Source organism: Chiloscyllium plagiosum, unplaced genomic scaffold (genome assembly GCF_037043375.1).
Source record: "Chiloscyllium plagiosum isolate Xiang-an unplaced genomic scaffold, Cpla_swu_hap1 HiC_scaffold_45, whole genome shotgun sequence".
Taxonomy (NCBI): domain Eukaryota; kingdom Metazoa; phylum Chordata; class Chondrichthyes; order Orectolobiformes; family Hemiscylliidae; genus Chiloscyllium; species Chiloscyllium plagiosum.
In genome coordinates, this window is record NW_028270183.1 from 39,211,056 (window position 1) to 39,227,296 (window position 16,241).

General features: G+C 41.2%; 1 protein-coding gene across 1 annotated transcript in view; it reads left to right on the forward strand.

Moving 5' to 3' along the window:
* Positions 1-16,241, forward strand: part of atp13a1 (ATPase 13A1) — a 144,605-nt gene that overhangs the window by 37,115 nt on the left and 91,249 nt on the right. The window contains exon 11 of the mRNA XM_087983349.1: positions 4,504-4,641. Coding sequence (XP_087839475.1) covers positions 4,504-4,641 — 138 coding nt within the window. The remainder of the gene's footprint in view (positions 1-4,503; positions 4,642-16,241) is intronic.

Sequence of the window (16,241 nt, forward strand, 5' to 3'; positions counted from 1 at the left end):
TCGTCAAGGAGGAGACCAATTTCCTGTGCTTTGAACTATATATTTGTTTTTAGAATCATGAGTTTTCACAGCATGGGAAAACTTTTGTCCATCATGTCCACGCAAGCCAACAAGCATCGATTTATTCTAATTGCATTTTCCAGCACTTAGCCCATAGACTTATATGTGATGGGGTTTCAGATGCTCAGCTAAATTCTTTAGGATCTTCAATATTCCTGTCTCAACCACCTCTTTTAGGCAGTGAGCTCAAGATAAACATTGCCCTCTGTGTGGGGAAACAAAATTTCCTCAACTTTCCCCAAAACAATGAATCCAAGAATCGTACCATACAGAAGAGGCCCTTTGGCCTATTCAGTCTGCGCTGACAAAAAAAAAGTCTAAATCTACACTAGTCCCACTTTCTAGTTCTTGGCCCATAAACATTCTGCTCTTTACCTTCAAACTCTTCACCTTTGGTGATTGACAGCTGTCTGAAGAAGAAATGTTTCTCCCTATCAACTCTTAGCGACTGGTGCCAGTATGCAGCCCTTTGACCAATCGGTCTATTTTGTCCCATTGACTCAGGCAATTTTTGTGTTGTGTGAATTTCCAGATGATATCTCCTGTGTTCATGTCTAGATCATTAATATAACTGCACGCAGTAAGGGACCTAGCACTGAACTCTGTGGTCTGCTACTCAACTCCGGCTCCATTCACATTAATACAATTGTACTGTCACCCTCTGCTTCCTGCCATGAAGCCAACATTTGCCAAATTGTTGTGGATCCCATTGGTTCTTAGATCCGTAACCAGACTGTCTTATGAGACCTTGTTGCAAGCCCTAATAAAATAAATGTACACTGCACTACCCTCAACTACACACATTGTTAACGCTTGATAAATGCAATCAAAATTATGATCTCCAACCCTCCGACAAAGCCATGCCAGCTACCTTTTTTTAATCCTTGCCTCTCTGTAGAGTTTAATTGTCTATCAGAAGTTTTTTAGTTTCCCTATCACTAATATTAGATTCATCGGTCTGTAGTTTCCTGGTTTATCCCTAACACCCTTCTTGATTAACAGTACCACATTAGTTTTCCTCTTGTCCTCAGCACTCCTATTGTAGCCACAGATTTGTAAATTAATGTTAGTGAGTTTTGAGAAGATGTTTTGCTCAGGTTGAGGTTCTGGATGTAAGTTTGCTCACTGAGCTGGACGGTTCATTTTCAAACGTTTCGTCACTATACTAGGTAACATCATCAGTGAGTCTCCAGTGAAGCACTGATGGTCTGGCCCACTTTTTATTTATGTGTTTCAGTTTCCTTGGATTGGTGATGTCATTTCCTGCTCTTTTTCTCAGGGGTGGTAATTGGGATCCTAGTCCATGTGTTTATTGATAGAGTTCCAGTTTGGAGTGCCATGCTTCTCGAGATTCTCGTGAGTCTGGGCAGTTTGGCTTGTCCTAGGATGGATGTCCCAGTCGAAATGGTGTCCTTCCTCATCTGTATGTAAAGATACTAGTGAGAATGGGTCATGTCTTTTTGTGGCTAGTTGATGTTCATGTAATTGCAATGACAATTAGTTTTGCTTCTTGTCTGTATGAGGTCTTTAAAATTCATTAGCTGCTGTTTTAGTGTGTCTGCTTGTTTGGGTGGCTGAAAAAAAATGCCTCCAGAAACTCGAGCCACTCTCTCCTATATCAAAGACATCTCAGAACTGACTGCCAGACTACTCAGACCTCTTGACATCATGGTAGCCCACAAACCCACCAACGCACTAAAACAGCAGCTAATGAACTTGAAAGACCCTATACAGACGACAAACAAAATTAATGCCACTTACAAATTACCTTGCAAGAACTGTGACAAACACTACATTGGACAAACAGGCAGAAAACTAGCCACAAAAAGACATGACCCACTCTCGCTAGTATCTTCGCATAAAGATGAGGAAGGACTCCACTTTGACTGGGACAACACATCCATCCTAGGACAAGCCAAACTGAGACGTTCGTGAGGATCTTCGGAAGTATGGCACTCCAACTGGAACTCTATCAACAAACACATTGATTTGGATCCCATTTATCATCCTGTGAGAAAAAGAGCAGGAAATGACATCAACTTGAAACTTTATTTCTGATCCATCTTTGTCCTTATCCATATTTACCTTAAATATGACTGCATTATGGTCACAGTCACCGAAATGTTCCCCACTGTCACATCTACCACATGCTTGACTTTGTTCCCTAAAAGTAGGACTTGCTATGTGTTGGCTTAAAAAAACTCTCCTGGACATATCTTAAGACATTTGCATTTCATCCTTTCAGTTCCCCAGTTAATTTTGGGGAATTACTGCTATGACTGTTTTTATTTTTATACATCTGAGATTTTCATTCATATCTATCTGTCTCTCCCTGACTGTGTTTATAATATCATGCCCCCATTTGTTAATCAGCTACCTCAATTCATCTGTCTTATCTGCAAGACTCCTAGAATTTAAAATAAATGCCTTGCAGCCTTGCCATGCTTCCTTCTGCTTTAACTTGACTGTGTCTTCCAGTGGTGGATTTTACCTATATTTGTTTGCACATTACCCCCTATTGTACGTGCACTCAGTATCTCCTCCCCCTGCCAAATTAATTTAAACTCCCACTAACAAACCACTCCCCCCTCACTCGCTAATTTGCTGGTCTTATTCTGGTTCAGGTTAAACTGGCTTAGTAGAGTACTGAAGCAGTACACCCTAATGGGATATGGTCAATGTTTAGCACCCACTGAGGGGGAACTCGCAGAATGAATTGCAGAGCTGTACCTATTCGTGAAGCCGTTAGGAGAACAGGGGATTGGCAAACGCATAGGAAGTGAGAGGGCTGCTAATTCTGAAATGGTAAAATAATCCACATTGTATCATGGAAGGAAAAGGGCCACAGGTCTCTAAATTGGCGTAAATCTCCATGGTTTGATTTGAGTGTAATGACAGCATGTACTTGTCACATGAGAAAGGTGTAAGAATATATCTTACTGATGACTCTCTTGAGGGAAAAGAAACTTGGAAAATATTTATAAATTTTAATTTATAAAATAATAATTTAAAATCATTGTGCCAAAACACCAGTTTATATCCAATGCCTGGTCTGGCAGTTGGACTTCTGCAGGAATAGCTAATTTGCATATAAATCTCACTCTTCCTGTTTTGCCTGTAGTCAATAAGTACAGAAATTATTTGAGACATTTGCTTTCATTGTGAATGTGTTCAAGTTAACAGTTTTATCTGAAGTATTTTAGGGAACATCAAATCTTTATAAACATTTTACATGGAGATCACCTTTCTTTTCTTTTGCTGATGAGTTCCTTTATTCAGAGTAAGGAACCACAGTGGCAAAAGTTGCTTTTCAATCACCAGTCAGTACCTTGCTGGCTGAGTGGTGTGCTCATAATGGCCAGCCAGGGTCAGCTGGCTGAATGTCCACTGTTTATCTTGAGCTGGAACCCTGCAGGGCTTGGGCTAGATACAGCAGGACTCATATGGACTCAACACCTCTTCATTGACCAATACAAATGTGATAATCTGAATGTCACTTTCTGCCTTGTACATTTTCTGTGATTTCTTTGAAATTGTTTTTGTAATGGTCACTGCAGGGTTAATTGACTAAATGGTGTGTTCGAAATAGCTAGTGCTTTTTCTTAGCAAACATTGTGATATACACAGTATTTTTATCATCACCACCCCCAACTCTCTGCAATCTGCGAGACTTAAACTCTTAGCGTGAGACATGCTACCTATATATCTGAATTAAAATGTGATATGTCTGTTAGTTCTGTGTTTTAATCCATGCACTGTACAGTCTCCTACACATGCTGTGATGCCGTTCGTTCTCGTGTTATTTATTGAGTAGCCTCCTTTCATTCTGTGTCCTGTCACTGATGGTTGTGTTGTTATTCCAGTCTGAGAAGTAGAAACTGGCAAAGGAGATGATGCATCCTAGATTTTTGTAACTATAGGGTGAACTGTTTGTAATTCAGGAAACAAAAAAGTAGATTTAGTTGCAAGGAAAATCTAGAGTTTTGTGTTAGTTGAGAGATGGTTTAACACATCATTGTTTAATTGGCAGCTTTAGAACAATTGGACCAAACAGTAGGACCTCAAAAATACAAGCATCTTGTAAATGGGGATCTTTTTAGATATGAAACATCCATCACACGACAGATGCTATCTCTGTTTAATAATAATTAGATCATGCTGTACATTCTGATATTTTCTCCAGTGAAAACGATTTATAATATCCAATGTTGCTTTATTTTCTATAGTAAAGAGCTCTAATGAATGAGCTGCATGGTAATTAATGCTTCCTCCTTGTTAGAAGTATGCACTTTAAAGCTAATGCTCAATCTTTCTGGATCTCAAGCTGGCGATTGTAGATGTCACTAAAATCTCCTGATTGGCATAAGTGAGAAGCACTTTAGTTGTTTCAAAGAATTCTACTCACCATGTACGTATCTGGACCTTTTGTGTTCTTGCTTGCAGGTACAAAGGACCCGAACAGAAACCGTTACAAGTTATTTTTGGAGTGCACACTAATCTTAACGTCTGTTGTCCCTCCCGAGCTACCAATTGAATTGTCCCTGGCAGTCAACACTTCTCTTATTGCCTTGGCTAAACTCCGTAAGTACTGTGTGGAGCTGAAAGCTGTAAAAGTTCATAGTCTAGGTATGCATGTGCTTTTAGGGGCTGTTTTACATTCTGCAAGCATACAGAAACCATTGTTGGCTAAAGTATAATTGTAGCAGCCAAGTAAACTAAAATGTTTGAATTGGTAATGGCTGCTTTTATATTCAAACGGAATCTAGAAACAAGGGTAGACCATTCTGGAGTATAACTTGAACACACGATGCAGAGGCGAAAGTGCCACCAATTGGTCAGTGTTTGAAAGCTGATCTCAAAGACCCTATATTGAGTGATAACTGGGGAAAACTAGTCAGGAGATCCCTCTGCTTGATTCCTTCCCTTCTGATCAGCTAAGTTAGCCAATCTCACCAGCCTCCGGGATGTTGCAGTTGGTGAATGTAGATTTAAATCAATGGGTAGAAAGTTGTCCAAAGGCATCCGCCCTTTCCAACTCTCTTGCTCGTCAACAAACTCTGATGGGAGGCTGTAGTCTCAATGCTGGGTTTTAACAGAATATCACCATACCTCTCTGGCAACTCACCATTCACCATGTCCTTCTCAGTGAATACTGATGCAACGTATTTGTTAAGTCTTCATCCACAACTTACTGTTTTGACCACACAGAGTATTGTCTCTGTCTCCCAGCAAAACTAGAATCAGTGGATGTCAGGGGGCAAACTTCGCTGGTTAGTCATACCTGACACAAAGGAAGATGGTTGTGGTTGTTGGAAGTTACTTATTTCAGCTCCAGGACAGCTCGCAGGAGTTCCTCAGGGTAGTGTCTTAGGCCCAACCATCTTCAGCTGCTTCATCAATGACCTTCCCTCCACCATAAGTTCAGAATGTTCACCGATGATTGTGCAATGTTCAGCACCATTCATGGCTCTTCTGATACTGAAGCAGTCCATATTCCAATGCAACAAAATCTGGACAATATCCAGGCTTAGGTTGATAAATGGCAAGTAACATTCACACCATATAAATGCAAGGCTATGACCATCACCAATAAGAGGCAAATTAATGACTGCCCCTTGACATTCAGTGGTGTTACCATCACTGAATCCCCCACTATCAATATCTTTGGGTTTATCATTAATCAGAGACTCAACTGTACTTGCCACATAAACACAGTGGCTACAAGAGCAGGTCAGAGGCTAGGAATATTATGGTGAGCAACTCACCTCCTGATTCCCCAAAGCATGTCCACCACCTACAATGCATAAGTCAGCGGTGTGATGGAATTGTCCCCACTCACCTGGATACATGCAGCTCTAACAACACTCAAGAAGCTTGACACCATTTTGGACAAAGCAGCCCGCTTGGTTGGCATGACATCCACAAGCCTCCACCATCGCTCAGCAGCAGTAGTGTGTACCATCGACAAGATGCACTGCAAAAATTCACCAAAGATCCTCAGACAACACCTTCCAAAGCCACGACTGCTTCCATCTAGAAGAACAAGAGCAGCAGATACAGGGAATACCACCACCAAGTTCCCTCTCCAAGCCACTCACCATCCTGACTTTGACATATATAGCCATTCCTTTACTGTCACTGGACCAAAATTCTGGAATTACCTCCCTAAGGCCATTGAGGGTCAACCCACAGCAGGTGGACTGCAGCAGTTCAAGGAGGCAACTCACCACTATCACCACCTCCAAGGGCAACTGGAACGGGCAATAAATGCTGGCCCAGCCAGGAATGTCCACATCCCATAAATGAATAAAAAAAAATTAGATGCCTTTTAAAAAAGATGTCCAGACACCAGAGCGAGTGCAAAGGAGAGTTCTTAAGGTAAGAGAGAGCTAAGAGGTTCCCATTATGAAGGCAGGTAAGAGAAACTGTTTTTTTCATTATAGCAAAGAAGGTGAGGAAATGACTTGCTCAAAATCATGAGGGGTTTTGATATTAAATTAGAGGTATACTGACTCTTTGGTGAATTACTAATCAGAGGGAAGAGAGGTTAGCAGAATTTTACTTTGACCAGAATGGTGGATGAAGCAGAATCTATTGCCGCTTTTATGAGAGAGAGGATGATTTAAATGCTCAGGAGAATGGAACTAAATGGCAAGGTCCTTCAAAGAGCTAGAATAGGCATGATAAGCTAACTGCATCCTTCTGTGCTATAAAATTCCATGACAATAATGACTGAGCATCAAATCTGTTTGCCTCATGAAAACATTATTAAAAACTGAACCATGTCAAGTGAGTTTTCCTTATTTGACCGATTAACATCGCATAGGTAATGGCTGAGCGTAGTGTTCCTCGTGACTTGTACCAAACAAAACCTAAAAGGCAATGGTAATATGGTAAGTGGTAGAGAATTTTATTTAGCATGTCTTGTGGTTATCATATTATCTTTCTTGGTAATCGTGCTGATATGAATTTATATCCTAATAAAGAAAGAGGTTGGCAATGCAAATCTCTCTGGGATGTTTAGAGCAAGGCCAAGTTAGAAATATGGCTTGGCAAACCATCTCTGAGTGAAAAATGTAGAAAGTCACTGTGTTCTCTCTTCCTGTGTGATTTATGGGTCAGGAATATTTGTTACATATCTCAACCACTTAATTTACCTGACTCTCCGCAAATGACCATTTGAATTGTTAGGAGAGGCCTAAGGACTGAATTTGCAATCACCGAGATGCTGCATTATTTTCTTTGGGTGTAGGAAGGGAAACTTGTGCAATATAATCAAAATCAGTACAAACCTGCATGCAAAAATGCATTAGGTTAGTACACAAGTGTTTTGGTTCCACACAGCATGGCAGTCTCAATTCTGAGAATATATGGTTTAAACAAAGCAGCAACCGAATAAAGATGCAAGTGGGGAGCAAGTATGTCACCCACACTACAATAGCAAACTGAGGTCACCCAATCACGAGTTGCATTTCCATGAAGTCTTCAATAGATGTTCCAGGGGGCTTCACGAGAAATTTCAGACATTTGATGGAGAGAATGCTTCCCCATGCTTCCTAGTTTTCCCTCAAGAGCCAGTAAAATTCATGCTCTCACCACTGTTGAGGTGAAGGTAAGGAATGGTCTTGAAGGTGGGTTTCAAAAACCAGCTTGAAGGGGAAGAGAGAGACAGCGTCAGGTTGAGACACTGAATTCCAAAGCTTGGCAGGTGAAGGCAAGGCCACCATGATAACGGGAGGTTAATTTGGATATGAGACCAGAACCTGAAAAACCAAGTGAGAGGAAGAAATATTTTAGACTTTTGTCAAAAATAATGATGCTGCTTTAGCTTCTTTACATGTGATTACAAATGCCTAGTATAAAAGGCACATTAAGGGGGCACGGTGGTTAGCACTGCTACCTCACAGCTCCAGGGACCCGGGTTTGATTCCACCCTCTGGTGACTGTCTGTGTGGAGTTTACACATTCTCCCTGTGTCTGCATGGGTTTCCTCCGGGTGCTGCAGTTTCCTCCCACAGTCCAAAGATATGCAGGTTGGGTGGATTGGCCTTGCTAAATTGCCCATAGCATCCAGCGATATGCAGGGTAGGTGAATTAGCCTTGGGGAATGCAGGATTATTGGGGAGGAGGTAGGACTGGGTGGGATGCTTTTCGGAGAGGGGAGGGGTGCAGTGTGGACATGAATGGCCTGTTTCCACAATATAGGGATTCTATGATTCTATGACTACTAGTACGGTAATTGCAGTATTTGGAAGTTTGTCTAAGCTTTGTGTTTTTATTTAATGCAATTTAAAATAAATATAATTTTGCTTTGTGATTGGTAACTTTGCTTTCAGCTGTTGAGCTAAGGCTCACCTCTGCTTCCAAACGTTTTCCAGCTCTGACCACCTTTTGAGTTGTAACTTGTTGTGAACCCAGAGAGAGAGAGATGGGTGGGTGTACAATTGAGAGAGCAGTGTGGTGGGGTAAGATGGTATTTGGGCAGTAGGGAGGCGTAGAGTGAAGTGAAGTGTTTAAACTTCAGAATTTATATTTTTTAAACAATCTGATTTTTCACGGGCTACTTGTGTGACAGAAATCAGGCCTGAAAGATCTCTCCTTTGGGTTACATGCATCATTGAGAATGAAGACAAAAATATAAAAAGACCTCGCAGCTGTTGGTTTTTAGTCTGAGCTTTCCAGCAGCAATTGCTTGCTGTCTTAAAGCTCACAACCCCAAAGTCTCTTCTTGTGACCTCATGTTGGAGGTCACTAAGTGCTTGCCTGATCTCCCTGAGTGTCTTCACACCCATCAGTCTAGTGTCAAGTTTTTGTCTGATCAAGCTTCTGTGAAGTGTCTTCAAACGTTTTTGAATTTCTCATGCTTGATTCCAAATAGCTTTGCCCCTATTATTCAACCCTCTCTAGCTTTATAACCCTGTAAGATACCTGCAGTCCTTCAATTCTGGCCTGTGGTGTATCCCCAATTTTAATATATCCATTGTTAACCATATCTTCAGCCACCAAGACTGTAAGCTGTGAACCTCCCCAAACCTCTAACTGTTTGCCTATCTCCCTCTTCCTCTAACATACTCCATTTAACGTACCCCTGTGTTAAGCTTTTGGTCATTGCTTTTTGTCTCAATGTCAAACTTTGCTTGATAAGCTCTGGGAAAATATGTTGAGATGTTTTACGATGTTAAAGGCGCTGTATGAATTCAGCCTGTTAGTGTGCACTCAATGGTACACAGTTTTATTGAATGATGGTGTTGGGATTGTCTCAGGCAATGTTGGGTCTGTCAGGTAATTATGTTGCAAAACTAGTGGCTTAGTGCAGAGTATTTCATTTTTTTTGGCAGGGGTGTTTGATTTGGGGGTTGGTGGGGAAAGGATAGTTTAATACTTGTGCAAATGCCCACAAGCGCCCAAAAAGTAGTTGCTCTGTCAGGTTTCCTTAGTATATCCATCAAGTTAATTATCTGTTCAACAGGATGTCTGATGAGAACCCTGGTCTGAATTATTTGCTATTCTTAGCCAGGCATGCTTCAGTTGATTGTTCTCCATACCTTCAGGGAATGGACATGAGCTGATGTTTGTTACTTTTGATTGTTATCCAGTGACTCTTGCTGTATGATGCATCCTGTGGTTGAATAACATGTATCGTTGTGTGTGATAAATAATGGGCTTTGGGAGTAGGATATTAGCTACTTCCCAGGGATGGCAAACCCTTCTCTGATCAGAAACTTCTTCAGATTTTGGAGGGATGGAGGCATTGAAGGGGATGAGAAAAGGGAGGACTTAGTGCTGATTCACAAGCAGAATCCATTTGGGTCTGGCTTGGTTCACTGGGCTGGTGTATCCTTTCATTGTGACATTGATGAGAGAACTATAGTGCTTGCTCTTTATTTAGTGCTGATATTATTTCTCAAGTGGGAATAAATCTTTGGTTGAAGCTTGACATGGGGTGCTCCCTATCAGATGAACAAGTTCTCTGATGTACAAGCGTGGTGCCTGTGTTTGTTTAAGATTGGCTTCAGATGACTACAGCGTCTGTGAAATGTAATTTATCAGGAAGGGAAGAGTTTCTTGTCTTTCAGTGCATGACAGTTAAATAACTCACCTGCAGTATTTAACTGTTAATTGTGAGTTGTCTTGCAGACAAATAGAACCCACAAGTGAGTCTACACTGCAGAAATATTTGATGTTTCTTTTGATGTGATTTTGTAAAATTGTGATGTTACTGGAAGTAGAATTCTTGTATTTGAACTGGGGTCAGTGTGGGGATTCTTAAAAGACTGAGACAAGTTTTATAACTTTGACTTTGTGAAAAGATTGATACTTTTAAAACATACTTGAATTTTAAAAAAGTAAATGATTCGAAGCCATAATTTTAATGTCCATGCAAAATTCATCACAAGTGGGTTGTGTTGGTGATGGTAGGAAGAGGGCTCTGCCCTCTGACAGAATTTGCTCCCGATACGTGCAGAAATGCTTGATACTTTATGCATGATTTTCATACAAATAGGAACCTATAACTTTAATGAATTTCAAAGGATCTTTAGTACACAGCCATGTAATTAAGTACTGAATAAGGCTAGAGGCAATAGAGTCTGGGAAGAAATGGCAGAATGGATTGTGCATATCTGTCTTTGAGAATAAAAGATAGTTGTTAGTGTTGTCAGATGTTGGGAAGTGGTGTTCCATAAGGATCAGTTCTGGGAATTTTTGTTCCCAATTTATATTGTTGATTTGGACTTTAGAATCCAAACATCATTTCTAACTTTGTGGATGACACCACAAAGGGTGGGGTACAGCCAACACTGAGAAGGATGTGAAAAAAAATTGTAGGAAGATATTGATTAAACTTGCAGAATAGACAAATTATTGGCAAATAAAGCTCAATGAATGAAAGAATACAGAGATCGCAGATTACTTAGAAATTGCAAATCTAGATGAGAGAGAGGAATAAATGCACAATGAACTAAAGGTTTCACCACAAGTCAGCAAGGCTGTAGAAAAGGCAAACCAACAACAAGATTTTGGTTTTGGAAAGGTAGAATTGAAAAATAGGGAATTAATATTGAATCTGCTTCAAGTCATCTTTAGATTATACTTGAACTGTGTGTATTTTGGACACCGTTTTATAGAAAGGATGTAGAGGTAATAGAGAAATGAATGACAAAGATGATACCAGAAATGAGTGGGTGACTATATCAGGCGATGATTGATAATCTGAGTGTCTTAATGGGAGCAGAAATGGTGAAAGCTAACCTAATAGAGCCCTTTAAAATTATGAAGAAATTTAAGAGTCCTCCAGCATGGAGACAGGCTCTCTGGCTCAAACTGGTTCACGTCAACCAGATTTTTCATCCACTCTAACCCCATTTCCCTGCACTTGGCCCATATCCTTCTAAACCTTTCCTGTCCATGTATTTGTGCAAATGCCTTTTAAATGTTGTTAATGTTGGAATGAGCTACCACTTTAGCTGGTAGCTCATTCCATCTGTGAACCACCCTCTGTTTAAAAAAAAAAGTTGCCCTTCAGGTGTCCTTTTATTCTTTCCCCTCTAACCTTAAACTGATGCCCTCCAGTCCTCTATTCCCCAATCCTGGGAAAAATACTGAATGCATTCATCCTATCCATACCCCTCATGATCTTAGACACTTCTTTAAAATAGTCCTCCTATGCTCTAAATAAAAAAAGTTCTAGCTTGTCCAGCCTCTCCATATAAGTCGACCATTGAGTCCTGGCAACATCCTTGTGAATTTCTTCTGCACTTTTTCTAGTTTGGTAACATCCTTCCTTTAGTAACGTGACTAAAACTGAGCACAATACTCCAAATGTGGTCTCGCCACATGTCCTGTACAACTGTAACAAAACTTCCAAACTTCAATACTTAGTGCCCTGACTGACGAAGGCCAGTGTGCCAAAAGCTGCCTTCGTTGCCCTGTCTACCTGTGACTCTACTTTCAGAGAACTGTGAACCTGAACTCCAAGATCCCTCTGATCCACAACACTCCTTGAGGCCCTACCATTCACCTTGAAACTCCTACTTTGATTTGACTTTCCAAAATGCAAGACCTCACATTTATCTATATTAAATTCCCTTTACTATTTCTCAGGCCACTTCCCCAGTTGATCAAGGTCGTGGTGCAATTTCTGATAACCTTCCTCACTGTCCACGATGCCGCCTATTTTAGTGTCATCTGCAAACTTACTAATCCTGCCTTGTACGATCACATCCAAATCATTGATATAGATACAAACATTTTAGGTTGATATAGAGCTCAGAACTGCCTCCTGAGGCACTCCACTAGTCTCACACCTCCAGTCCAACAAGCATCCCCCCACTATTACCCTCTTCTTCCTACCAGTTGTGTACCCTATTTGCTAGCTCCCCCTGGAATCAGTGCCATCTAAAGTTCCAGAGCAGCCTACCATTCGGAACCTTATCAAAGGCCTTACTGAAAACCATAGACACCTATGTATACTGCCCTGCCCAAGTCAACTTTCCTGGTCACTCCATCAAAGCACTCTTAACAAATTTGAGAGTCATGATCTCATGCATAAAACTATGCTGACTGCTCCTAATCAAACCCTGTCCTTCCAAATGCATGTATATCTTATCTCCCAGAATCTTCTCAAGTAATTTACCCACCACAGATGTTAACCTTACTGGATTAAAGTTCCCAGGCTTTTCTTTGCAGCCCTTCTTGAATAAGGGCACAACATTTGCTACCTCTAGTCTTCTGAGACCTCACCCATGGCTAATGATGCAAAAATATCAGACAAGGTCCGTGCAATTTCTTCTCTAGCCTCTTGCAATGATCTTGGATACATCTGCTCAGGACCAGAAGATTTATCCACTTTCATGCATTCTAGTATGTCCAAAACCACTTCTACTGTGATATGGACTATCCGCAATATATAACGACTAATTTCCCCAAGTTCCCAAGTCATCTTGTCTTTCTCTGTGGTAAACAAAGAGGAGAAATATTCATTGAGGACTTCGCCCATCTCCTGTGGCTCCACACGTACATGTCCACTTTGGTCCTTGAGGGGTCCTATTCTCTCTCTCGAGTTACTCTTTTTCCTTTAATATACTTAAAGAATCTCTTTGGATTCATCCTAATCTTCTCAGTCAAGGCTATCTCGTGCCGCCTTTTTGCTCTCCTGATTTCCATCTTCAGTAAACTCCTGTATCCCAGTATGTCTCCAGGGATTCCCTTGATCCCAGCTGTCTATACCTGAGCCATACTTTCCCCTTTTTTCTTGTCAAAGCCTCAATGTCTCTTGTCATCACGAATTCCCTATTCCTTTCAACCTTGCCCTTCACCCTCACAGGAACATATAGACCTTGACCTCTAGCTATCTCACTTTTAAAGGCTTCCCACTTGCTGGAGGTCCCTTTGTCTGCAAACCAACTACTGCAAGCTCCTGTCTAATTCCATCAAAATTCACCTTGCCCCAGTTTAGAACTTGAACCTGTGGACCAGTTTTGTCCTCTTCCATTATTATTTTAAACTTAATAGAATTATGGGCACTGGTCGCAAAGTGCTTCCCCACTGTCACCTGTCCTGCCCTATTTCCCAAGAGTAGCATGGAATCCCTACAGTGTAGAAACAGGCCATGCTTGAGGAATTTTTTTTTTTTAAAGTGCATTTTTGAATAGAAAACAGTTGACTTCATCCAGAGAATGGCCAAGAAATCAAATATGGAATTTAGGAGAAACTTCTTTACCAAGTGGGCAGGGTGAATGTGTGATCCACTATCACAGGGACTGGTTGATGAAAATACAGTGGGTGCCTTTAAGGGGAAGCTAGACAAGCAGATGAAGGCGAAAGGTGGTGGTGGATTCAGATGAGAAAAGATGTGAAGCAGCTCGAGTAGATCCTAAATGCTGACATGGGCTGGTTGTGCAGTTTATCATAGAGTCATATAGCACCGAAGCATACCCTTCAGTCCAATTCCTCTCTTGGCCAAAGAGCAAAGCCTCTTCAGTCAAAAGTGGATGATGTTGTGGGGTAATGACTGTGTGTATCCTTGTTTTTGACTGTCTTCTAATTTTATTTAATGGCTATGCTGGCTTTGGGTGACTGACCATCTATGTTGGGTTACTAATTATCTGCTGATGTTATAAATTAGGTTAAATTCTATTGGTCGTTATAATCTTTTCATTCCCACTTCCCTAATAACAGCTGAACCACTATACATGCTATTGTCCCATTAAGACTGACTAATTCCAGTGTCCTTTTGTTTTGGCCTGATTTCCACTTGTCTCCACACAAACTCCACTTTGCACAAAGCTCTTGCCACTTGTGCCCTGTCATACACAGCATCCTGTACTCACTTCAAGGCTCCCCATCTCCTAATGTGTTGTCTCATTCTATTTTTGCCAACTCCACAACTTTGTCCTTTTATATTCCTGATCTTACATTCTCCCCTCCCTTCTCATTTCAATTGAATGATTTGAAATAAATTAGTTTTGTTGGAAAGAATGTTGATTTGACATGGATGCTTCATGATCTTAGTGAGAGGCAGAAGAGGCTTGAGAGGAGGAATAGCCACCTCCTGTTCCTATGTTCTTTGACCCAAGGACCTAGCTTGTTGAATTCTTGACGTCACCAATTTTCTTTAGCCTCTGTCATAACCCTTCTCTTGCCTCATCAGCCTGACCCACCCTTTTACATTAGCTAATCTATTTGTGACTTCGTGCCCACTCCAGTATTTATCAGTGAAATATTTTGGGGTTTTTATGTAAAAGATGACAGTCAAATTCAATATTTTCTTAATTATATACTACTTTCAGCTTAGCTGTCACTATCAGCATATTTCAAACAGGGTGCAAAAACAAATACTTTAGGTGAGGGGGTATCTACTTTCCTTTCTCCATTTCCTTCCGAATCACCTTCCCAGAAGTGGTGGTCTTCTTGCTTGGTGGGCCCAGCTCCTTTCACCACTGAGGCTCGCTTTTCATGTCCTTCAGTGAAGAAAACGTTCCATTCTTACTTGGTGTGGCCTGCATGTAATTTCAGGAGAAAGTGAGGTCTGCAGATGCTGGAGATCAGAGCTGAAAATGTGTTGCTGGAAAAGCGCAGCAGGTCAGGCAGCATCCAGGGAACAGGAGAATCGACGTTTCGGGCATAAGCCCTTCTTCAGAAGGGCTTATGCCCGAAACGTCGATTCTCCTGTTCCCTGGATGCTGCCTGACCTGCTGCGCTTTTCCAGCAACACATTTTCAGCTGCATGTAATTTCATACCTACAACAATGTGGTTGGCACTCTCCTGCCCTGTGACATAGCCCAACAAGCCATGGATTTGTAGCAAACTGGATGGACTATTCATCATTGACCAAGTCACCTGAAATGACAATGGCAAACACAGCACATCTGACCCTGCAAAGTTCTACTTATTAACATCTTTACCAAAATCTGTATCCACTGACTATTTGAGCAGCAGTCTGATGAAGTGACACTCTGTACCAAGAGACAATGTTCCAGATGCCACCGTTACCATCTGTGTGTCCAATCTCACTGACAGGATGAACCCAAATGGGGTAGCAGCACAGTGGTTTACAGTTGGGAAGGAATTGCCTAAGAGTCCTCAATGTTGACTGCTGACCTCATGAAGACTTGTAGTATTAAGTTAAACTTACACAAGGGAGCTTATTGCTGATTATCACCTACTTTACATGGGCATCCATGAGATGCTGTGGGCCACTGGCAGATTTTTATTCAGTCACAATTTGTAATCTTGTGAGCTGGCATATTCCCCCACTGTGCCATTACCAGGGGATAAACCGTATTCAATGAAGAATGCAGGAAGGAATGTCACGAGGAGGACCACTCTGACCTAAAAATGAGTAGTCAACCTGGTGAAGCTACGATGTCGGACTACTTGCATGCTAAGTAATGAAAGCAACATTTGATTGACCATGCTAAGCAATGCTATGACCAATGAATGAGATCTAAGCTTTGTAGTCCTCTCACATGTGTCACAAATAGTGATAGCTGGTTTTAAAAAAAACTGGGGTGTCATGAATATCCCATCCCAAATGTTCTGGGTGCTCAGTACAGCAGTGACAACTTTGCTGAAATGCCAGTCAATTACCACCTCTAACAAGGCAGAATTCAACCAATACCCCTTGTCACTCAATGAGATTACTATTGCTGAATCCTGCACTATCAACATTCTAGGCGGG